General features: G+C 38.9%; 1 protein-coding gene across 1 annotated transcript; it reads right to left on the bottom strand.

The window, feature by feature from the left end:
• Positions 1 to 296: 296 nt before the first annotated feature.
• On the bottom strand, positions 297 to 4,414 carry LOC140859761 (uncharacterized). The gene is made up of 2 exons (XM_073262274.1): positions 1,419 to 4,414; positions 297 to 1,000 (listed from the first exon to the last, which is right to left on the bottom strand). Exons 1-2 carry the CDS (start codon positions 4,225 to 4,227, stop codon positions 561 to 563), a joined length of 3,249 nt encoding a protein of 1,082 aa, XP_073118375.1. The 5' UTR covers positions 4,228 to 4,414; the 3' UTR covers positions 297 to 560.
• Between the last annotated feature and the right edge of the window lie 20,425 nt (positions 4,415 to 24,839).

Raw genomic sequence — 24,839 nt, 5'->3', positions numbered from 1 at the left:
CATTTTACAAAATATATATTATTTTTATTATTTTTACAGTTTTTTGTTATGTTTTATTGAGAAAACTATCTAGTCTGGGTGGGAGGATCTTGTGACCCTTTTCCACTAGATAGAACACAAAGACTAGGCTTTACTATTTATTTCCTGTATTATTCAGAGCCTGATTACAACACACGTATTTCCCTCGACAAAAAAAAAAAAAGGTATATGAAATTTAGATTAATGATGTTATCGACCAGCAGAGTTTCTATTCAGAAGGAGTTCCCGTTTAGTCGTTTCCGATTTTCAGGAAGCAAATATCCAAATGAAAACTTTAGACTAGTAGCAAATTCACCAGATAACGTTCAAACAGAACCCAACTTCTGAACAAAGTTACAAGACTATGTTAGGACAGAGCACTGCTTTCAGCCAAGCACAACAACCTCTGAGATCTGACAACCTCCAGAAGAACTGCAACAAGATCGCCCGACACACCCACACAAAGCAGTTGCTTGACTCTCAACAACTTTTGAAAGCATTGCCTGTTCAGAACATTGTGATTCCATATTTTTTAGAACCCATCAATCAAAGTTTGATATGCTTGCGCCTGGATCCTCCCCAGTTGTGGAAGATGACATTCCCAAAGAGGTGGCAAAACTGGCGGTTGTGTCACCCGAAAGATACCTCTTCAAGCGACCCAAGTCATCAGCAGCATCCAGCATCGTCGGCCTACTCGACGGGCTCTCCTGGGTGCAGAGTAGACCCAAATCTACCAACTCTCCAATTGCCACCTCCCACATTCTTTTCACTTCATATGTCTGATTCTTCACAGCAGTCACCAAGGAGGCATCGATGACCGTCTCCATCCTCCCAATGTAGTGGCTCTTCACCCAGTTGGGTAAGCTCAAACCACCTTTGAACATTTCGTCTGTGGGTCTCTTCCTGGCGACCATTTCAAGGACTACAACGCCGAAGCTGTAAACATCTCCCTTGGTTGATGCATCGGAGCCAAATCCGTACTCTGTGAAACTCACATAGATTAGTGAATGGAAGCATCCGTTCATGTGTATGGGTATTTCTATATATCAGTGGCTTCTACAAAGCTCAAAATTTATATGTTTTAAGCGATGATCACGCTGCAGTACCACTACTTGTCCACTAGATTTGTCAGATGAGGAAGATGAAATAGAAGGGAACAAATTCTTCAATGGAATAGGAACTTTGGCCGGGCACAAAATTATGTTCCTTGAAAAGAAAACTTCATTTAATTTATTCCAATCCATGCATAAATTTCTGAAAGTTAAATAGAAACCAAAAAGAAAAAGGAATAAGTGAAAAAAGGAGTATCTAGTCCGCATCTAAGACTCACTCAATACTTCAAGGCATGCACATAATATACATATAGATAAATCCACCTCCTTTATCATAAACAAACGTACCTGGTGCTATGTATCCGATGGACCCCCGGAGCATATTTGCAGTCGAAGTCCCCATGTCGTCAGCCTCTGTGGCGTTCCCTGCTCCAACATTCATCACCAGCCTTGCAATCCCAAAATCAGAGACCAAAGCAGTCATATCATCGTTAAGAAGCACATTGCTGGGCTTCAGATCACAGTGTATGACCTTCACAGGGGAGTGGTGATGCAAGTAGGCTATTCCTTCAGCTATATCACTGCAAATATTCACCCTCTGGATCAAGCTTAGTTCCGAAGATCCTGAATACAGAAAGCTCTCGAGGCTGCCGTTGGCCATGAAAGGAAGGACCAAAGCCTTAAAATCCGGTCGGCTACATGCTGTAATGATTCTCATAAGGTTCCTATGTCTAATTCTCTTCAGAACCTGGCATTCTCTGTTGAAGCTCTTCGTGGAATTGCCAGTTTGGAGGTGCAGTACTTTCACTGCAACAATGGTTCCATCTCTTAATACTCCTTTGTAGACCCGTCCATAGCTGCCAGAACCAATTAACCTATCCTGATCAAATTCTCCGGTTGCCTCGACGAGTTCTCGGTAGGTGATTCGTGGGAAACTTGATTTTAGCACCAGAGATAAGCTACCAAAACTGTCATCTCTCCCTCTGAAAATCCAGCTTCGGGTCTTTCTAATTCCAATCGCGCAACATAATGCCAGTAATAACAATGCTAATAATGAAGTACTGACACAAATGATGATCAAGAATTTATGTGAGTGCAGCCATCTTTTTCGTTCGAAACATGCCTGTCCGACGACTGAGCCACATAAATGTTGATTTCCAAGATAGGATAGATTGGTGAATAATGAGAAGACTCCACCAACGGGTATTGGTCCATTGAAGTCATTGTATGAAAGATTCAAATGGGTAAGACCGGTACATTCGTTAAGGTTCAATGGAATCTCCCCAGTCAAGTAATTGAAAGAAACGTCAAGAGTCTCAAGGTTTTGGAGATCTCCAAATGATTTGGGAAGCTGTCCTTGAAGAGAATTGTGTGAGAGGTTGATGAGCTTCAGTTCAGCACATGCTGACAGCTGAGATATCACTTCACCAGTGAGGTTATTCGATGACAAATCAATCTCTTGGACCTGATCCATCTTGCTAAGCTCTATCGGCAAAGGACCTTGAAGCTGATTGTGTGAAAGGTTAAAGGAAATCTTTACAATGCCTGACATATCTCGGGGTATCCTACCTGTTAATCTATTGTATGACAGATCTAGTTTTAGTAAGCTGATGCACCTTCCAAGACTAGCGGGTATTTCCCCATAAAGCTCGTTCTTCTGAAGATGAATCTCGCTGATAAGGCTTAGATTTCCAAGGCTCCTTGGGATTTCACCAGATAATTTGTTGTTGGACAAATCAAGCAGACCGATTGAGCTAATGTTTCCAATCTCTGGAGGAATCGGACCACTTAAGAAATTATTGGACAAGATTAGGCGCTCTAACTTTGGAAGTTGGCCGATCAGATTTGGAATAGTTCCATTGAGAAGGTTGCTCGACAGATTCAATAGCGTGATATTGAAAAGATAGCCAATGTCAGGAGGGATGGGTCCAAGGATCCTGTTATCACCCAACTGAATTTCGGATAAACTTTTGGCGACTCCACCGACAATTTGAGGCATTGGTCCACCAAGCGCTAGTCCTTCCATTTCAAGTTCCCGCAGGTTTGAGCAGTTGGAAATAGCTAAGAAAAATGGTCTCAAGTCAGTGTTGTTATGGTGGCTTGAAAAATTGTTATAAGACAAGCGAAGACCTTCAAGGTATGTCTTGTTCGAGACAATGTCCGAAGGCAGTTCACCTGAAAGGAAGTTACATTCCACATCCAGCTGACTTAGGAATGATGAATTGGAAAGCCACGTTGGTAATTTTCCAGTCAAATTATCCGAGTAAAGGTTGAGAATTCTCAAGTTTGGCAGATAAATTCGGGCCTCCGAAGGGATCTCACCGGTGAGATAATTGAACGAGAAGTCCACATCTCGTAATTTACTGCAGTTGCGAAAGATCGAGGCGGGAATCTGACCCGTTAGAGAGTTGTAGCCGAGGTTGACGTAGAAAAGGCTACTGATAGTGGCAAGAGATTGTGGAATTGGGCCATCAAGATGGTTTCCTGACAGTTCCAAGACCTCGAGGTGCTGCAGGTTGGAGAATTGGTCCGGAATGTGCCCGGTGAGGTAGTTGTAGGACAGGTCTAACCATTTAAGTCCGGTGAGGTTGGCGAGAGATGGTGGAATTGGGCCATCGAGATGGTTTCCCGACAGTCGCAACCATTCGAGTCCAGTAAGGTTGGCGAGAGATGGTGGAATTTGGCCATCGAGAGAGTTGGTTGATAGGTCTAGGATCTTGAGGTGCCGTAGGTTGGAGTAATATTCATGAGGAATGTGCCCTGTGAGACTATTATTGGAGAGGTCTAGCTCGCGAAGGCTGGAGAGGTTGGCGAGGACAGGGGACAGGGGGCTGGAGACAAGCCTGCCACGAAGTTGGAGACGCACGACATGGAGTCGCCATCGATCGCAGATGACACCTATGAAGTCACAAACATCGGTGGACTCGTTCCAATTTGCGAGAGCTGCTTGTGGTGGAGATATTATGGTGTTCTTGAAGGACAAGAGGGTGGCCTTCTCTTGGAGAATTGCTCGGTGTCGACGATACTGGAGCGGTTGACCATGTCCGGAGACGATGTGTTGGAGGAGGAGGAGAAAGATGGTGTGCTTCAATTGCATGAAAGCTATCATCTTTTGTGGAGAAGTTACACTACTCGGCCTAGATATCACCTTGGCCATGATGTGTTCCTTCGCATGGCTTCTGCATATTCCTTCACTAGCGGGAAGGAATATAGGTAGTACTCTAAACTCGAGAGGAAGAAGGTTTCTGGTTTCTTTACTTGGAGAGGATCGATGGTTTGGGAGGGGGAGGGTTGATGGCTGGGCCGGGGCTCCGTGGGGAGATAAAAATTAATTGGATGGAGGAATGTAGGAAAATTTGAAAGGGAGAAGGATGGTAAAACATGAGTGAGAGAGGGTGGTGGAAGATATTTATCATCATTTATTCAAGATGGGTACGATTATTCTATCTAAATTGCTGTGCTTTTATTAAAGTTTGGAACGTGGGGGTGCTCGACTGAGTGCGGCCGCAATGGAACAAATGACTGTTGAAAGGGATGGGTGGAAGTTTCATGGAAAAACAGCGGCTTTGCTGGTTTGTGGGAAAAAGGCAGCGATGGAGATGAAGTGGCTTCTTTTAGATTGATCCAACTTTTTCATGGTCCTGTCTCTGCTGGGTTGTGGGTGTTCCTGTCTTGCGCCCCATCTTAGGGGTCATGATGATACGTGACTTGAATGTTTCAGTGGACGCTTACTCACCTCCGAGCCTCTTTAGATCTTTTTAGACGTACGTCAATTTTATTTATCCACTGCTATTTTACCGGCTGTCATTTTTGTCAATTTCTTCTTTTTTTTTTTTTTTTGTTGTACAGATTTTACGGTGAATAAAATTTGGTGACGGTTGTGCTATAGCATAATAGTCTTCTTTTTTTTATATCAAAAAAAAAAAAAAATGAAGACAGTGCCATCAGCTAGTATTGGCTTGGAAATATGCATCCCCTTAAAAAGAAATAAAAAAAAACAAAAATAGTACCCACATAAAAATATTTTTAATCATAAATATATGTACGAAATAATGGCTGATATTGGTTGTTATTTAAGTAATTATTGGGATCCCAAAAATAAATTTTGTTCAAGACTGATCTAGACAAAACAACCGCCAACTAAGGAATTTTATTGCCATATTTTTATTTTATTCACATAATTTAGCTCCTTTATATTTTTTTTCGTTTACTTATAAATACTGTTTGGTTTGAATTTTATTGGACGATGATGTTTCTATTCTCAAAAGAATGCACACACAAAAACGCCCGCAGATTGCAAACTGCTTCATAAGCTGAAAATATCCTTAGATGGTCATAAAGGGACATGCATAACTGTCTAGGAAATTGAAAATAGATTGTTTTTAAATTAAAATGCAACTTTTTCTTCTGCAAATAACTTAGGTTTTTTTTTTCCTAATTTTTTAAATATGGAAACAGGACCCGTTGTCAGTCAAAAGAATGGAAGGAAACCCATTCAAATAAGATGGATTTTCTTGCTCTTCTATTCAATGAATGAACTTCGAGGGAATTTCCCTTTCCCTCTGGCTCTCCAAAAGATGGATTTTCTTGCAAGGTTCTCTTTCAATTGTAATGGAAGACAATAAATTTTGTGTCCTTCTTGTTTTTTCTTTCTTTTCTTTTTTTTTTTTTTTGTATGCATGTGTTGGGGATATCAACGTCATTCAAACATTTTTTTTGAGAAAAAAAAAGAAGGAAAGGGATGTTCCCCAGGGTTATATATTATAATATAATATTAATATTTACATAATTACCTGAGATAGTAATTTATAGTGTTCTCAGGACCAAACATCTGAGAGAATGGAGGAGTACAAAAGGGAGGTAGAAGAGGCCAGCAAATCAGCAAATCCAATAGATTCGTCTTATCGATATTTCTCCGATCAAAGCTCTTGGTGATTAACAGGTTCATTCTCCTGTGTAGAAGATCCAATTGCCCATAAGTTTCTCGAATTTGAGGTGCGCATCTATATTCATTTTAGTTCTTCAAACAGCTTTGAGATTTTTGACCCTCTTAGGCTCTTGGTTCTCATTGTCCATTCTTCAAAGATTTGGATAGATTTCTTTACTATTTCTAAAACAGAGTATGCTTCGAATCGAAAGATTCAGTAATTTCATTCTTTCTAAATCAACCAGTGTGATGTAAAGAGAAGAGAAATGAAAGCTCTACCTTGTTCTTTGTCAGGAAATAATTTAATCCAATCCTTCCAAAATTGAGAGATACTGTTTGGGAGCTATGGATAGCACAGATCTTGGGTTACCAATATCCATAAAGTTATAAAATAAGGACAAAATAGAAGAAGGTGATCAGTGGTTTCATTGCTCCTATAACAAAGGTGATACAGCTGCACGACCTACATTCTCTTTTTATTCAGATTTTTAGCTATCAAAATCTTATCGTAGAAGGTTAGCTGGCCAAAAATCTTAACTTTCTTAGGAAGTGACAGTGACCATAGTGTCTGTCCAATTGTCTGGTGAACTCTTCCATCAACAGGAACAAGAAACAATTTTTGATCCAGTACTTTGCCATTTTACTCCATTTCCACAATTTTTTATTCTCTTCCTTTGATAGATTTGTGTATGACAAATATTTGATAAGTTTGATGTATTCTTCAGTGGCAGCAAAGCTAAGTGGTTGGCTAAAGTTTGAGAGCCAGTCCTCATTAGAGAGGAAGCCATTAATGCTGGTTTAGGGTTGACTGCAAGAGCATGAAGGTTCGGCAGGAGAGAGTTTAATGATCTATCTTTTAACTAGGTATCATGCCAGAAGGATGTGTTCTTATCGTTAACTATCATTGAAGTGGTAAAATTTTGGAAGATGCTGTCAAGTTTGATGACACCCCTCCAAAATGGTGAAGCACCTTTGCAAGATATGCTAAGAGGCGATAGCTGTAACTTGGATTTGTAATAGATGCTCTGTATTAGATTCTTTCAAGATCTTCCATGCTGAGAGAAGTTCCACCACCATTTCATAATCAAAGATTGATTTAGGATTTTGAGGTTTCTAATCCCCAACCCTCCCATACATTTTGGACGACAAACCATTGACCAATTTGCAAAGAATTTGGTTCTTCCACAGTATTCACCTTCTCCCCATAAGAAGTTTCTGTAGACAGTGTTGATTTTCTATAACATTGATTATGGGAGAAAGAAGACTGATATCCAGTAGACTGGTATAGCATTGAGCACTGAATTTAGAAGTGTTTTTCGACCAGCTATAGATAGGACCTTTGACTTCCATCTCGCTAGCTTCTTATCCAATTTTTTCAGTATGAAGTTCCAATTGTGCACCTTCAAGGACGAGCTATGGAGGGGTATGCCTAGATAATCAATCGGTAACTGACCAGCAAAACTTCCAAGCATCCAGGTGAAGGAACTTGTTTCTTCTGGTGGCAAACGTAGTCCAATGACACTAGATTTGCTGAAGTTAATTCTCAAACCTGTGAGAAGTTCCAAGGAGTATAGTATAATTTTTAGACTGTTGACATTATTCTTCATGGCCTTGCAAAAAATGATTGTGTCGTTCGCATATTGCAAGCAGCAGATATTCTCATTGGGTTGAAAAGGGCCTAGACTGCTTATGAGGTTGTTAGCATATGCTCTGTTAAACATTCTATTTAAAACATCAGTAATGAGAATAAATAAAAAGAGGGAGAGAGGATTGCCTTGTTTTAATCTTCTCTTATTGCTGAAAGATTTACCAATTGCTCCATTGATAATGAGAGAGGATGTGTTCATTTGTGCCACAGAAAGTATCCACCTCCTCCATCTTGGACTAAAACCTCTTTTTTCCATAAGAGTATTGAGAAATCACCAAGAGATACTATTGAAGGCTTTCTCAAAATCAACCTTGTAGAGTAATCCTTTCTGTCTAGATTTCTTGCAATATGAGATAATTTCAACTACTGTTATGTAGCTTTCGAATATCGATTTGTGCTTGATAAAGGCCGACTGATTTTCTGAGGACGTCATTCAAACATTTTGAGCGTAAGAGTTTAGACCAAAAAGCAAAGCAATCATTTGTATAGTAAAATGCAAATTAAAAAATTGAAATGATCAGTATTTTTCTTAATGCAGGAATTTGTTGGCATGATCTATGTCATTGGTGCAACATACCTTCCATGTTTGGGGTCCTCATCCACCTCAAGCTACTGAAAGACTTTCCATTCTGAAGCCTGCTCTTCTACACCTACCTCATGCTACCTCTGAAATGATCGGCCTCATCTTTATTTGTTCTTCACTAGATGGAATCTTACACTTGGAATGCCTGACTACTTTGTAATCCTTGAGGAATGATGTGTTTGAACTAGAGGTAGGATAGGATGGATGCTTATGATGGTCCTTGGCACCAAGTTATGGCCATTAGGCATCAAATGGACTTTCTTAGGGCTCCTCATGTATACTGTGGAGATGTTTTGTATTTAGATTAACACTGGCTACAGATATATCGTTACCATTATGATATGATGCTTCGACTGAAATCCGAAGGTGTGGGGTATGGATCCAATCCGATTCTGATTATATCTCGGTGTACCTATTTTGGCGAGATATATTATTTTTGAGGCGTGAATACTTTTTTAGGATTTTTTTCTTTCGCATTGTATTATGTAATCTCCATGATTGAAGATAGTGAAAATCTTCATCCTTCTCCATCCGTGATTTTTTTTCTTTGATTTAAAAGATTTTTCACATAAATCCTATGTTTGCATTGATCTTTGTCTCTTCGATTTCTCTTTTATTGATCTCTTGCTACAACATATACTGACAGCAGACAGTTTGATGTCAAAAAAAGTCTTCATTTGTTTCATGCCAGAACTGATTTCAGAACCTATGGCTAGTGGTGCTTATAAGAAACCTTTTAAGGATAGCCACCTTGGGTCTGATTTTTGTTATTCACAAAGCAAAACAACCTTTTCCTTTTGGACTGAAGAGGGAACCAAGAAGAGGCCACCCTGTTTTATTGCATTGAAGAGAATTGACAAAAGGAACTGCGCAAGAAAAAAAGCTGCCGAAAACCCAGCAAGCCAAGAGAACTGAAGAAAGGACAAAACACAGAGCTTTCGCTGTGTGGCAGCATATGAGCAGGACAAAGACAGTATAGCAACAACAGAGTAACTAAATCCTGTTTAGCTGAAATGGAGATAAGCTGAGAAATCGATCAATTTTAAGCTTCAGGTTGCTTGTGCCACTATTTGTTTGGCAGTGAAGAAAGATTGCCCCAAATCTAATTCTATCCTCCTGAATTAATCTTCTTTGACCCAAGAAACTTCCAGTCCTTAAAGCAATGCAGAATTTTCTGAAGTACTGTGAAGATGGAACACTGCCTGTAGAGGAAGATCCTATTATTTCTCTTTGAGCAGATATGCCAGAACATTGGCATTAACAATTGATCCCAAACTCTCCTCAGAAAGGGCTTAATCTTCTTCTTTCGCCAAGTTGTCTATAGGGAGTGCATGTTGGAAGGCCAACCTTGTTATTTAAACAAGTTTTAAGATTGATCTGGATGCCTTTCACACAAAGGAGCATTTGAGGAAGAGATTTAAACAAGCAAAACAATCTAGTGCTGATTTATTGATATTTTTATGCCAATGATGAGAAGAACTTGCAACTCGCAACAACTAAACACATAATGGAGACATACTCTCATATCACCCTGAAGCCACAAATTCAACACTCTGCAATATTTAGCATACATCATATGACTTGTGGGACATCTTATGCCAATTTGTGATCAGCTTCTTATTGGTCAACTTCTTACATCAACATCAACAAAAAATTAGTCAATGTCAGATATCTCAAAAGAATGCTAAGGTGCCACTAGATATAATGTCTGCATGCAAATGCAATAATAGTCACATCTTGGCATGTTACTCAAAAATCATCTTTCTTAAGATGAGAGTGTTCAAGAACTACACTCAGTTTTCAACATCTCTTAGATTTGGCCGGGCTGACCATCTGGCTCAAGTTATTGCACTAAACTGGCAAACTAAATTATGTTTGCATCACCCTTGAGTTGCATCCACCCCTCTTCAGGAGACATTGTATCCTGCACTACATGCACTAAATAGGCCGTGCGCTATGCCAATCACCAAGATGCATTCCTATTGACCAAATCACCAAGACAAGCGCATGCCGAATGGAGCCCATAAGAATGCATCTTGATGATTGGCATGGTGCATACGACCACATAGTATGCATAGTATACGATATAATTTATTTACTAAATAAAAATAAATTAAATATTTATATAATTTTTTATATAATTCTAAATTATAAAGACTATAAGTTTATATATTCGCTCTACCTCTTTTAGTACAAATAAGTGTTATCAATTCAAAACAATAATATTTTTTATCAAAAAATAGTTTAGTAAAAATATCATACAAATATCATCCTTCGTTTGATTTCTCTTATGCCAAACAGAGGAGGAAATCATTCTCATTCCTTCTTCTATATTCACTAAACACAATTACACATGGGAGGATGGATGGATATTTTTATCCATCTTTCCTCCAATCCATCCTTTGTACCAAATAAAGGGATAAAGAACAAATAGAAAAATGAAGATGAATGTGTATGTGGCTGTCCTTATTGTTTCTCCTCCCACTAGTGCACTTGTAACACTCTTTTGCTCATGATCTCTCAGACTTTTTTGGGTTAGGCAAAATTAGTGGTCCATCTATTTCTTGTTTGCCTTCTAGAACGATCTCAATGGTTAATGAGCTCAGTGGGATGAGGCACATATGTGCTTGTTTATATATTAAATGGTATGAATCTGCCCTTTCCTATCTATCCAAGACAAAATTTGCGCCCGAATCAACTCTCATTGGGAGTGGGAGGCATTTTCCAGTCACCGAGAGCTTATTTTAGTGTCAAGATTTCCTAAGCATTAGCGATATTTATTGCTGGTTGGCAAGCGTGAGGTTTGGCATGACGTACGCTACTAGTTCATTTTAGAATTGAAAAAAGGGGAGAAAAGGAAAAAAGGAATCCTGTCACAATGAGGATTATTTTGAAAAAAAAGGAACCATGCTTTCTCTGAGGTAGAGTTTTAGTTCAAATCTTCAAACACTAATGAGTGATCCATCGCTTTCTTCCTTTCCACTGGTTAAATTCAGAGCTCAATCACGAACTTAATGGGATAAGGGTACTCGTTCATACTATATGGTTTGAGACACCTCATTCATAATCCTATCACAGCCGCAATTTAATCAGACTTAAATGTCCGTCATGACGAAATTTGCACTCCAATCATCTCTGATTGAAGAAGAGGCAGGCATTTATGGGTCTTACGAACTTTTACTGAAGCGTCAAAAAGTGAATAAGACTGAATGATGTGTATTGCTCGGTAAGTGCTGTTAGGTTTGGCTGGACCCTTTATAGTCTAATTGATCTTTAGCGTCATCCGAACTTACGTAAGGTAGGTCCCTTTTTTTTAAAAAAAAAAAAAAAATTTAAGTAATGCTATCACCGGAACAAGTGCAATCATTAGTAAGATTATTTTACAAGAAAATAATAATAGTGGATTACAAACCTTGATCATGATAGAATAACTTTAGAAAGAAAAAGACACCTGAAAAAAGAATATTAGTAATTAAAATTTCCAATTAATTTAACCAGAACAATTATAGAATTTGTCATGCCAGATTAATGGGTGTTTATGGATTACCTCAGTACTTTTAATTTCTTGGCACCTCAGGTAGGCTTCCAAGTTTCTCCAACATGGATCCACTTGGCTATATGTTGGCTTCGAACCATTTGTTTGAGAAATTACACCCAATTTGTTTCCATCTCATAGCAAAATTTTGTCCTGGAATCGTTTACTTTCATGTCTTATGTTAATTCTTATCAAGTTTCTATCTTTAACTTTAGAATTTCAGACAGTATTCTCAAAAAAAAAAAAAAGGGAACCTGACTATTTTCCACCAAAGACCCTCCCATTGGTAGAAATTGGAAGGAGTTTCACCAACCCTCTCAAAGTCTTTAAACAAAGATGCAGAACCTTGTCCAATTTCCTAAAAGCCTTGTAAGTTCTTCATGAGCTGTTGCTGCTGTGGTGGTTGAGTCTTCAACCCTTTTGCTTTAATCGATTGAATTGACTCATGGTGGAAGACAATGAACCATCATAGATATAGGTTCATTACATGCTTGTTGATAAATTTAGGATGCGTTTCATTAGTCATTAAAAAAATATTTTTTTTACTTTTTAATTTTTAAAAAATAAAAATAAAAAAGTAATGTTTGGTAATACCAAGAAAAATAAAAGGCAAAAATTAAAAAGATCAAAATAATTACTTTATATATAAAGCAAAAATTTTTTACTCTCCAAAATTTGCTTTTCTGCTTTTTTTATTTTTACATATCTAAAACGTCAAATCAAAAAGTATAGAGCCCAAATCCTTCTCTCTTGTCGAGCTCGTCACCTCCCCACCCCTTTCTCACTCTTTTCCTGAATCTTTTTTCTTCGTCGAGCTGTTCACCTGCCGTCTTCAAACATTGCTTTTTGCTTTATAGTAACGTAGTTATCAAACATACTTTTTACTTTTTTACTTTTACTCAATAGTAAAAATAAAAAATATTTTTTAAAAATCAAAAATTAAAAAATATAATCAAATGCACCCTTAGTTTTTCAAATATCATTTTTGATCGTGCATATATTACCTATCAAATTTCAAACTTTTGATTTATGCACACACAAAAAAAAAAAAAAAAGGAAGTTTCAAACTTTTCACTCCACCTAGTTTGATTTAGTCTATTTTGGAGTGGCCTATAACTTAGTCATGACCTCAAAATCTATTATTGAGCAGGCTATTAGTTGGTAATGATTATCATACTTTAATTATAAATTATGAATATTGAATATGTCTTTTAGTGTTTCTGGCCTTATTAATTATGATTTACACAAATATATCTTCTAGAAAGTTGAAAACATTAATGAAGCAGGATATGTAATTAAGGTCATCTTGTATCTATATTGTAGGGAAAGAAAGCCAGAAAAAAAAAAAAATGAAAATGAAATTTGTGTCCGTGTTGGGTTTTTTTTTTTTTTTTTGGAATTTGGTGACTGATTGCACTTGCTCTTTTTACCTTCCTGCTTATCACTTCAGGATTACCTTTCTTTGCTCCAAAAAAATAGGGATGTACTATATCATTCAAATGGAGTCGCATCCCCTCTAAACGGAGATGGTTGAATCTTTCCTTGATTGATGTATCACGTGCAAGAGCTAGGTTGGTGTGTATCAAAATTTTTTGAGGGCCGAATAAGATAATTCATGTCCAGAATATGATCCTCGTAAATATAGTCATATTGGTTCAGACAGTATCACCCTACCACCTGCATTAAGGGACAGTCGGTGCGATTCCAAAGAACATCGGTCCTTGTTTAAATCTACTGCTTGCCTTGGTTTCAAGGGGTAAGTGGCAAAGAGGACCCCGGAGTAACTCATCCTTCTCATGGAAGTCATTTGGAAACAGCATTGGTCGCTTCGATGATGGACTATGGTATGGCATTAATCCATGGTAAACTGATCACTCGATTGGGGTCGACGAACGCACCTCGTCAGTTTTCATAGCATGCATCAAACATACCAACTACATTCTCTGATTTTTTTTTTTTTTTGGGTCAAATTTTAATTGATGCACACTATTGAGTAAATTAATTTCTCAATATAGTAAACATTCCACAAAATTTATATTGTTTTTATTATTTTTGAGATTTTTTTTATCATGATTTGTTGAGAAAATTTGTCTAGTCTGGATGGGAGGATTATCCGACCCTTTCCTGCTAGATAGAACACAAAGACTAGGCTTTACTATTTATTTCCTGTATTATTCAGAGCTTGATTACAATACACATATTTCGCTTATTGTCGCTTCTTGACGTCAAGAGGTGTGAAATGCAAATTTGCATCATCCTTGTGGAGGCTTACAATACCACTAAAGGTAAGGTACTTTCTTTGCCCTTGTTGGAGAACGAGACTTAATACCAGAGATATCATTGGAAACAAACTGGGCAAGAACCTTGAAGGTTGTGTCCTTTATCAAAACCTTTATGAATCAATGGATCATCTTTTTGTTGATTGTGTTTTCTTCTCCATCACCTGGAACTCAATCTGTCGTTTGCTTGCAATCCTACGGTCACACAACTTATTTAATAGTCTATGTCTGGAATGAAAGAAGAAAAACTTTTCCAAAATAGCTCCGAAGGTTGTATTAATGCTAATTGGTGCCGTTACTTGTACTTGTTGGAGAGAAAGGAATTCCCGGATGTTTTCCATCAAGCTTGTCTCCATCATTGTAGTTGCTAAAGAAGCTATACATCTTTTCTCTTTTTGCTCCACTTTTTGCAATTTCAAAATGATCACGGGATTCTCAAAGATCCACAATAAACTTGTTGCAGCCAACTCCTTGTCGCCTATCATCGGTGAAGAGAACCTGCAAAACAAAATCCTTACAGATCGGAGTTGTATCCAGCGGAGATCCTCCGATGCTTAAATCAGAAAGAGGATTGATAAACAACTAATAGGAATGTTGAGAGTGGCAGAGTTTTGATCCAGAATTGTCTTACCTGTGCTATTCCTTTACCTTCCCTTTTATAGATGATTCTGATGTAACTGTCGAGCACGTGGTCCCATTTTTTATGACGCTAGATTATCAGACCATAATCATAGAGTTAGTGGACTGTTTATTCTCACTAATGACCGTGATACGTCGTCGATAACTGTTCATAACGGTTAGGATATGTTAAGCAGATAAGCCGACTATATGTCGGTGATACTGATAACTTGATAGTATACCTGAATAATGACCATCGATCGGTAACACGGATATATCGATGGTCTTCGGTCAGAGGTTGATCAAGTCTTTTATTGTTGGTTGATAATAGCCGATTGTCGGTCGGTCACCCGATTATGAGTTGGAATAATATGTTCATTCAATCGATGTAGAGTCGGCGTCAGGGGTCGGTTGATTTGCCCCAACAGTTTTCCTCCACTCTCAAGTCCAAGGTGATCCGACGTGCATATTATCACGTGATTTGTCACGTTAGATGAAAGAAGTCGTCATGTACCATCTCAAACCTCGACTCAGTTATTGTCCTTTATGAATTTTTTGAAATAGAGAGTTCTTCGACTGTTTTATCGTTTCAATGGCTGCAAAATCATTATTGGGCTGTCATGTCAATTGGATAATTTGATATCGGATGTCTGTATCGGACGTCGTTTCAGGAAGATAATTCAATGCCGGACGATATGATCCTGACTAGTAGATTTTGACCACATGTTCGAATGACATTGGATCAGAGCTACTCACGTAGATGATGGTAAGGTGGCACGATGAAGAGTAGGTGCGTCAAACCGTCTGATCAATAGTCGATCCGGATGTTGCCATGTGTCGTCATCTAATGAGACTCCGATTTGATCACTTCCATTCTGACCGTTGAGGGATCATATATATATAAGATCACTTTCGGCCAGACTTTTACTTTACATTTTGTCTTCATCCTCTGCTGCAGAAACTCTACCGGAAGGTCGCCCCAGCGCCAGAAGACCAGGGTTCCTTCTTCGCCTTTTTGTTCTTAGCTTTCAGGTTAAATATTTTTATCCTTTTTTTTTGGGTCTATCTTCTTTTTGTTCTCTTTAGTCTTCTTCTCCCATGGCTAGGGCTTCTTCTTCTCGGGATAGTCGGTCGGAAAATCCGACCGACAACTCCCCATCGGGTTCGGAAGTGGAGGTTTCTTCACTATCCGAACCCAATGTTGATTGGTTCCAAAAATAATATCAAATTTCAGAGCAATATCAACTCTTTGCGTCTGACACCGATGGTTGAGTGAACTCTCCTCCTCCGGGCTAGTTGGCCTTCTATGTCGAAGACCTTCGGACGGATCTTCGATTTTCGATTCTGGAGTTCGTCCAAAATTTACTGGACTATTATGGTCTTTGCCCCACTCAGCTGGCACCGAACTCAGTTTGGCTTATAATTAGCTTTGCTTTGTTGTGTCGGTTAATACTGACCGAGCCTCATCCTTTTCTTTTCTATACCTTCTTTGTTCTCCGTCCCTATAAGGCCAAGGGTTGGTGGCTTTTCAACCCAAGAAAAGGTCTTTCCTTCATCACCGGTCTTCCATCGTCCATTCATGGATGGAAGAATCAATTCTTTTTCGTTGCTTCTTCTCTTCCTTGAGGCTTCCCTTCATGCTGGGGTGATCCAAGGACCGGCTCCAACGAGAACAGTCGGGTGTAGGTCGATGATCGAGAAGACTTTCATCGCTTGAAGGACATGACGATCCTGTCGTAGAGAGAGCTGATGATCGAATAAGCTCTCTACGATGCCGGTCTTAGTTCGATCACCACTTTAGATATAGCATAGTTGATCACTTTTCTTATTATTTTATTTATTTTTTAGCTATATTAATTTTTTGGTTTCGATTGCAGCTATGCAGCCGATGGCACGAGTATCGATCATCGATATTCGTCAGCATGCTACCAAAAAAAAGACAGCATCCGAAGCTGGACCTTTCCGACTATCGAAGAAAGGTCGGGCTCCTATTCCACCAGGAAGAGAATCTGATATGCCGTCGGTGTCGGTTTCTAAGCCGATTTTTCCTGAAGTGCCGTTCGTTGACGGTGGGGCGGTAGAAGAAGACGAAGCTACCGTAGCACCATTGGCACTTCCACCAACTGAGGTTCGGGCTGAGCCGGACCAATCGACGGCTATGTCGGTGGTTCCTCCAGTGGAACCCTCTTGAGCACAGTCAAGCTCGGATTTCTCCATGTTTTCAAGTGCGGGGCTGCCGACAGGAGATCGGAGAAGGGCACTGACGACTTCGACAGATGACAGATCATCGACGGGTTATACTATTCATCTGGACATCAGAGTTTCTGAGAATGAGTCGGCCTTGGCCAATCTGGCATTGGCCAAGTGACTCATCGAAGCTGCTCTTCTCCTAGCTGATTGGGAGAAAAGAAATAACAGAATCGTCATCGAGATGTTCTCTTCTTTGTATCCATTGATGCTCGAGGTAAATTTTTCTATGCACTTTTTATTTTATCTGATCCAACTTATCTTCTGCTTGTAGTTGGCACATGATATGTTCGACTTGAAAGTCAACTATTGGAAGGTTGCCGACTTCCATCGGACATGGATGGATAAAATGGCGGCCACCAATGCTGAGAAGGCGACTGCCTTTGAACAACTTCGGGCGATGATCGAATGGGAGGTGAAACTTCATGAGAAAATCGCTTGTCTAACTGTCGACCTTCAATCTTCTGAAGCTGAACTTGAGTCGGCTCGTCAAGGCATCTTGTCTTTTGAGTCGAAAATCAAAAGCAAAAAGCATTCTATCCATCGGCTTCGAAGAGAGAGAGACGGATGCATCATCGAACTCGAAGCCAAACTTGAAAGACATCAGGCTACCCTGAAAAGGTTGGCACTGTTCGATGATGAATCGACTTCCGCAAGATCTGACGCAGAGCTGGCAAGAGCAGAAGCAGAGTCGGTAAGGGAGTCTCTTAACCATCCCATCGAGAACTTCAAAAATTTTAAAGAGTTCAAAGAAGAGATTCTCGAAGGTGGATTCACTTTTTACTGCGTCAGGTATGAGGACAGTCGAGATGGGTCAAAAAATTATACCTAGATCTTGACTTGAGCAGCATCATCTCTCCCATCCTGAAAGATGAAGCTGCTGAAGAAGCCACGCCGACCGAAGATGGAGCACCGACAACACTGGAAGTTGTTCAAGTCTCAGATGCTACAACAGAGCAAAGAGATGGAGATGGCAACTGATGATCGATGTAATTTTTATTTTTTTTTTTGTAATCAAAATATTGTAATCGAACTTCGGTCTAATTTTGTAATCTTCTTTTCAATGAATGAAAGGAAATTTTATCCAAGTATAGATTTTTTTTTGTGTATGTTTTCATTGTTGTAGAATTGTAATTGTATAATCGAATATCGATCGATAAACTGGATATCCGATAGTAATTATAAGATTCATCCGTTAGTCAAACATCTATTGACATACTTAGGTATTAAGATAAATGATAACAAGCTGAATATCCTTCGTCCGACCTTAGTCAGGTTAGTACGTTAGATTATTTGATAATCGGTGGTAAGTTGAATATCCTTCGATCAATCGTAGTCGAGTCAGTATAATTTCAATTTGATCTGAATCGTATTGGCATAGTATTTCACTTAGTTAAGACTAAATCAGCATAATAATCATTTGACTATGATCAGCTTTTACAGTGAAAAGCTGGAATATATTCGGTACCGAGACACATTCGGTATTGTGGCTTTTACAGTGAAAGCCAAAGTATAATTGATATGTCAGTTTTTATAGTGAAAAATCAAAATATAGTCGATAGAAATTGACCATCCATCTGTCGATCTACTACCACTTTATAGTTTAGTGAAACTTGTGACTCTAAAATTCAATGTTTCATTCTGAATAATGTATATACGGACAATTTTATTGATAATATATTTTCAAGTTGTCAATATTTCATGTTCGGGAGATGGTTACTCCCTCTAGAGTTTTCAGTCAATATGCATCCGATCTGAGTATTTCGGTTATCCTGTAAGATCCTTTTCAGTTCGGAGATAGCTTTCCTTGGTCGAGAGATCTTGAGACTTCTGCTTTTCTTAGGATCAAATCTTCAGGATAGAAGACCTTCGGTTTAACTTTTACATTATAATACCAGACTACCCTTTGCTGATAGGCTGCCATCTGAACTTGAGCTTGCTGTCAGACTTTTGAAAGTAAATCTAAATCGGCTTTCCGATATTCTGAGTTGTTCGGTTCACTGTATTGCTCTATCCTTGCTGATGGTAATCCAATCTCAAATGGGATCATCGCTTCTATTTCATAAGCTAGATTAAATGGCGATTCTCCCATTGGTATGTGAAGAGTCGTTCAGTATGTCCATAAGATCGGATATAGTTCTTCCATCCAAAGGTCTTTAGCTTCATTCAGTCTAATTTTGAGTCCATATAGAATTATTCGGTTGGTTACCTCCACCTCGCCATTGGATTGTGGATGGCCGACTGATGTAAGTTTGTACGTAATCTAAAATTTAGCATAGAACTCTTTAAAATTCTGATTATCGAATTACTAACCATGGTTAGTGATGATGGTGTATGGTAAATCGAATCTGCATATAATTGATTTCTGAATGAAGTCCTCCATCTTGTTCTAAGTGATTTGTGTCAGAGGTTCAGCTTTCATCCACTTGGTGAAGTAATCGATGGCGACCACTATGAACTTTCTCTGACCAGATGGCAAAGGAAAATAACCAAGTATGTCTATTCTCCATTGTGTGAAGGGTCATAGTGCAACAATCGATGTCAACTGACTTACCAGTTGGTGTTGTATATTTGCATATCTCTGACATGGTTCCCATCTTCGAACAAGTTCAGCTACATCTTTCTTCGTAGTAGGCCAATAGTATTCTTGTCATAGGATCTTATAAGCTAGAGATTTGCCCCTTTAAGTGATTTTTATAAATCTCTTCGTGGACCTCTCTGAGTGCATAATCGGCATCTGTTGGTCCCAAACACTTCAATAAGGGAAGAGAGAACGACCTTTTGTATAGATGACCATTCATTAAAATATATTGAGAGGCTATCCATCTGAGTCATTTGGCTTCTGAGGGATCTATAAGAAGAGATTCATTAGCTAAGTATCGAATGATCGGATCCATCCAGCTTGGTTCATCAGTAATTTATAGTACTTCCTCGACTTTATCGATACTCGACTGTTCAAGATATTCGACGAATGTCCGATCGAGTGAATCGAAAGAAGAGATTGCGAGTCGTGAAAGTGCGTCGGCTCGAGTATTTTCTATTTTTAGGATGTGAAAGATTTCAAAATACTTTAATGTTGAAGTTAGATCTTTCACCTTCTGAAGATACTTCATTATAATAGAATCTCGAACTTCAAACTCGTTCTTAACTTATCCAGTAATTAGTTGTGAGTCGGTGAAGACCTTCAGACTGTCGATATCAAGCTCCTTGATAATTTTTAAGCCGGTTAAAAGTGCTTCATATTTGACTTGGTTATTCAAAGCTTTAAAATTAAATCGAAGGATATATTCTGTTATAATTCCTTCAAAATTTATGAGGATGAGACTAGCTCCGTTGCCTTATGCATTAGATGCTCCATCAATATGTAGCACTCATACCGATGTCAAGTCAGGTTCAGGAGTCGTGGCCTATTTTATTTTGTCATCAGTTTTATCTTCATATTTATTATCAGATATTGTACATTCGACGATGAAGTCGGCCAAAACTTATGCTTTTATTAATGGACATGGGCGATATTGTATATCAAATTCATCAAGCTTTATTGTCCACTTTATCATTCGACCCGATGTATCAGGTCAGTGCAAGATTGCCTTCAATAGCTGATCTATCAAGATAATAATGGGGTGTGCTTGAAAGTACGGACGAAATCATTGTGATGATATAATTAGAGTGTAGATCATTTTTTTCACTCTTGAATATCTCACTTTAGCATTGTGAAGCACCTTACTAGTGTAGTAGATTGGCCGTTGAATCCGATTTTCATTCTCTCGGACAAGCATCGAACTAACCACCTCCATCGATGTCACCAAATAGAGATTTAAAATCTCTCTGACCTTTGGTTTTGTTAGTAATGGTGGAGAAGCAAGGTATTTTTTCAAATCCTCGAAGGACTATCAGCATTCATCTGACTATGAGAAGTCTTTTGTTTGCCTTAAAATTTTGAAGAAAGACAAGCACCTTTCTACTGACCTTGATATGAATCGACTAAGTGCGGTGATCCTTCTATTGAATTGCTGTATCTCTTTCTTTGAGCTTGGATGTTTCATGTTGATGATAGTCTTTATTTTCTCGAAATTGATCTCGATTTCTTACTGCGATACGAAAAATCTAAAGAATTTCTCAGAAGTCACTCCAAATGCACACTTAGTTAGATTTAACTTCATCTGATATCATCGAAGTGTACTGAATGCTTCCTTTAAGTCTCGAATATGATCTGAGGTTTGGGGGTTTTTCACCAATATGTTGTCCACATAAAGTTTCATATTTCGTCTGATCTGTGTCTTGAAGATTTTGTTGACAAGCCGTTGATAAGTGACTCCAGTATTTTTTAAATCGAAAGATATTACTTTATAGCAGTAGATACCTTTGTCGGTTACGAAGGCTGTATGCTCCTCATCTTTGGATGCCATCCGAATCTGATTATAGCCTGCAAAGACGTCCATGAAGCTCAAGATTCAGTGTCCCAAAGTTACATTAACTAACTGATCAAATTTTAGCAAAGAGAAACTATCTTTCGGACAAGCTTCATCCAAACTTATGTAGTCGATGCAAATTTTTCATTTTTCATTGGCCTTTCTCACCATCACTATATTAACGAGCCAATCGGGATAAGTAGCTTTCTTGATGAAGTCAACTGCGAGGAGCTTGTCAACTTTTTCGTCGATGACCTTCTGCTTTTCAGGAGTAAAAGATCTTTTCTTCTGTCTCACCGGCTTGAACTTCGGATCAATATTGAGTCGATGAGTTATTACTTTCGAAGAAATTTTTGACATGTTTGTTGTCGATCAAGCAAAATCATTGGTATTTACTCTCAGTAGATTTATTAATTACTGCCGCTCTGGATCAGATAGCTGCGATCCAATTTGATCCATCTTCTTAGGATCTTCTTCTTTTAATGAGATGAAAACTAGTTGTTCGACTGGTTCATCCTTCTCTTCATTTTCTCTTTGATCCAATTTATCGACGGACAAAGAGTCTTCGGGTTGATTATTTTATGTGGAAATTAGGAAGCAGCATCGAACAAGTTGTTGATCTCCATGCATCTCTCTGATTCTATTTTTTGTCAGAAATCAGATTAGTAGATGATAAGTCGAGACTATTGCTCTTAGAGCATTCAAACCAGACCATCCGAGTATGACATTATAAGTCGAGAGAACTCAGACAATCATGAATGTCACGAGAACAGTACTCTATTGTGGTTCAGTTCTTACGGTTAATAAAAGAATGATTTCTCCCTCCACAGTGACTGCATCTTCTGTAAAACCGACTAATGACGTCGAGACTCTTCTAAGTCGATCAGTCGGTAGTCATATTCGAGAGAAAATCGAGTAAAATAAAATATCCATCAAGTTTTCATTATCTATAAATTTTTTTTTTATATCATAATTAGCTATTGTTGTCAAGACAACGACAGCATTATCATAGGGAGTTTGAATTCTCCGAACATCTTTCTTTCGAAAAAATTATTACATTGTCGAGTCATCATTTCTTTGTCGACTCTTCTTCGAAAGTTATCCCTTAATTTGGTCGCTCGGAGATCATGTTAATCACTCCTGCAGTCGATCGATTGTTGATAGTCTCCTCAGTTTGTGGCTGAGGTTGTCGATCAGCAAGAGGTTGAGTCAGTTGATCCCTTCAAAACTTCTCAAGATAGCCTCATCGAATCAGGACTTCTATCTCATCCCTGAGCTGGATGCACTGTTTGGTATTGTGATCGTGATCACGATGGAACCGATAGTATATCTTTTTATCTCAGCTCCTCGATGGTGCTTTCATTGGTGGAGGGTGTCGTAAGTATTCTACTCCTTCGATCTCCATCAGGATCTGCACATGAGGAGCAAAGAGAGGAGTATAAGAGTCATACCTGCCATAGTTCGACTTCGGACTCCATCTTCGAGGTGAAGCTCTTTTGTTGATAGTCGGCCTACTTGATTTGATCGAAGCTTTACTTTTCTTTTATCTCTTTTTCTGATCTTTTTCATTTGTTTGACATCGGTCAGAAGCAGCTTCATCCATGCGAATGTACTTATACGCGCGCTCCAGAAGTTTAGCATAGATCCGAGGGAGAGTTTTGTCAAAAGAGTAAATAAATCTGGATCCCCTCAGACTCCTTTTTATGGTCGATATAGATATATTTTTATTGAGATCCCTGACTTCAAGTGTAACTGTATTGAAATGAACTACAAAGTTTCTCAATGTCTCTGTTTCACCTTGCTAGATTGAGAAGAGACTGTCGGATGTCCGTGGTGGCCTTCGGCTTGTGCTGAAGTGGGCCATGAAAGAATGCTCAAGTTGCTCAAAAGAGTTAATTCTCTCCGACTGAAGCTCGAAATATCAGGCTCGAGCAGCCTTTCGAAGAATTATCGGGAAGTCAATACATAAGAGGACATCGGTTGCCCCCTGGATCATCATGAGAGTCTTATAGCTCTCCAAGTGGTCGATGGGATTGATGGAGCCATCGTATGACTCCATCTGCGATATTTTGAATCGAAAGAAAATCGATTCATCTAAGATGCACCGAGAGAGAGGTTAGGCAGTGTGGAAGTCATAGTCATTGAAAGATTTTCGGTCTTTCACTTAAAGTCGGGCGAGCTGACGATCAATTTTTCGAAACTTGCATTCATAGTCGTCAAGTCGTCATTGCTGAAAAACTCTGAGGATGGAACCCCCTGAAGAACTCGAAGAAAGAGAAGCAGAAGGCATCCACGGCCATTTCTCCTTCTTAATACTGTGTGCATGAAGAGAGGGAGAATGCCGCGAATGGTGGATGGCACGATGAGAGTGCCGAGAATGTAGTTGTCCGTCTCGATGGGAGTGTTGAGACGGTTACTCCAGAGATGAGGAGGGTGAGCATCGTGGAGGACGGCGACTATACCTAGACGGCACTGACTAAGCCACTGGTTGCTACACTGGCTGCTAGATTTACTGCTGTTAAAGGCTTTGAACCACTTCCGTCAAAACTTTCATTTGCTGTATGAGTGCAGCAATCTGTGCGTCCCTAATAACCACAGGACGCAAGGAACTGGACTCTGCTATCGGAGGTGGGGGAGAAACATCTTTTCGATAGGAAGACTACCTCGTCGATCCAGTCGAATGCTGAGCTTTGGTTCTCGACATAATTGACTGTAGTGTCTTCTCCCTACTTGGCGCACCAATTTATTGCGGCCAACTCTCTGTCATTTGTCTTCGGTGAAGAGCACCTGCAAGACAAAGTCCTCATAGACTGGAGTTGTGTCCGACGGAGACCCTCTGATGCTTAAGTCAGAGAGAAAGTTGGTAAACAGCTAATAGAAATGTTGAGAGTGGCAGAGTTTTGGACTAGAATTTTCTTATCCGTGCTGCTCGTTTACCTTTCCTTTTATAGATGATTCTGATGTAATCATCAAGCATGTGGGTATTATTTATTCCCACTAATAACAGTGATACGTAGTCAATAACTGTTCATAATGGTTAGGATATGTTAAGTAGATAAGCCGACTATATGTCGATGATACTGATAACTTGGTAGTAGACCTGAATGATCATTGGTCGGTAATTCGGATATACCGATGATCTTCGGTCGGAGATTAATCAAATCGTTTGTTGTTGGTTGATAATAACCGACTGTCGGTCAGTCAACCGATTATAAGTCAGAATAATATGTTCATTCGGTTGATGTAGAGTCGGCATCTGGGGTCGGTTGATTTGCTCCAACATTTTACAAAATTGTTTGAATATTTGAGTAGAGGAGGAGCCTTCCAAGAAGAATTAATTTTTAATTATTTTCTTTGATCTACTTTTATAGATCTTTTGTAACCTTCATTGTATATATTACTCTTATCAATAAAGGACAGGTGGCTGCTTTCCCAGCCACCTTCAACCATCAAGAAAAAAAAAAAAAAAGATTACAATGCACATATTTCCTTTGAAGAAAAAAGTATATGAAATTTAGAT

Source organism: Elaeis guineensis, chromosome 8 (genome assembly GCF_000442705.2).
Source record: "Elaeis guineensis isolate ETL-2024a chromosome 8, EG11, whole genome shotgun sequence".
NCBI classification, from domain to species: Eukaryota; Viridiplantae; Streptophyta; class Magnoliopsida; order Arecales; family Arecaceae; genus Elaeis; species Elaeis guineensis.
The sequence above is the reverse complement of the archived record's forward strand: the minus strand, read 5'-3'. Positions and strand labels throughout refer to the sequence as shown.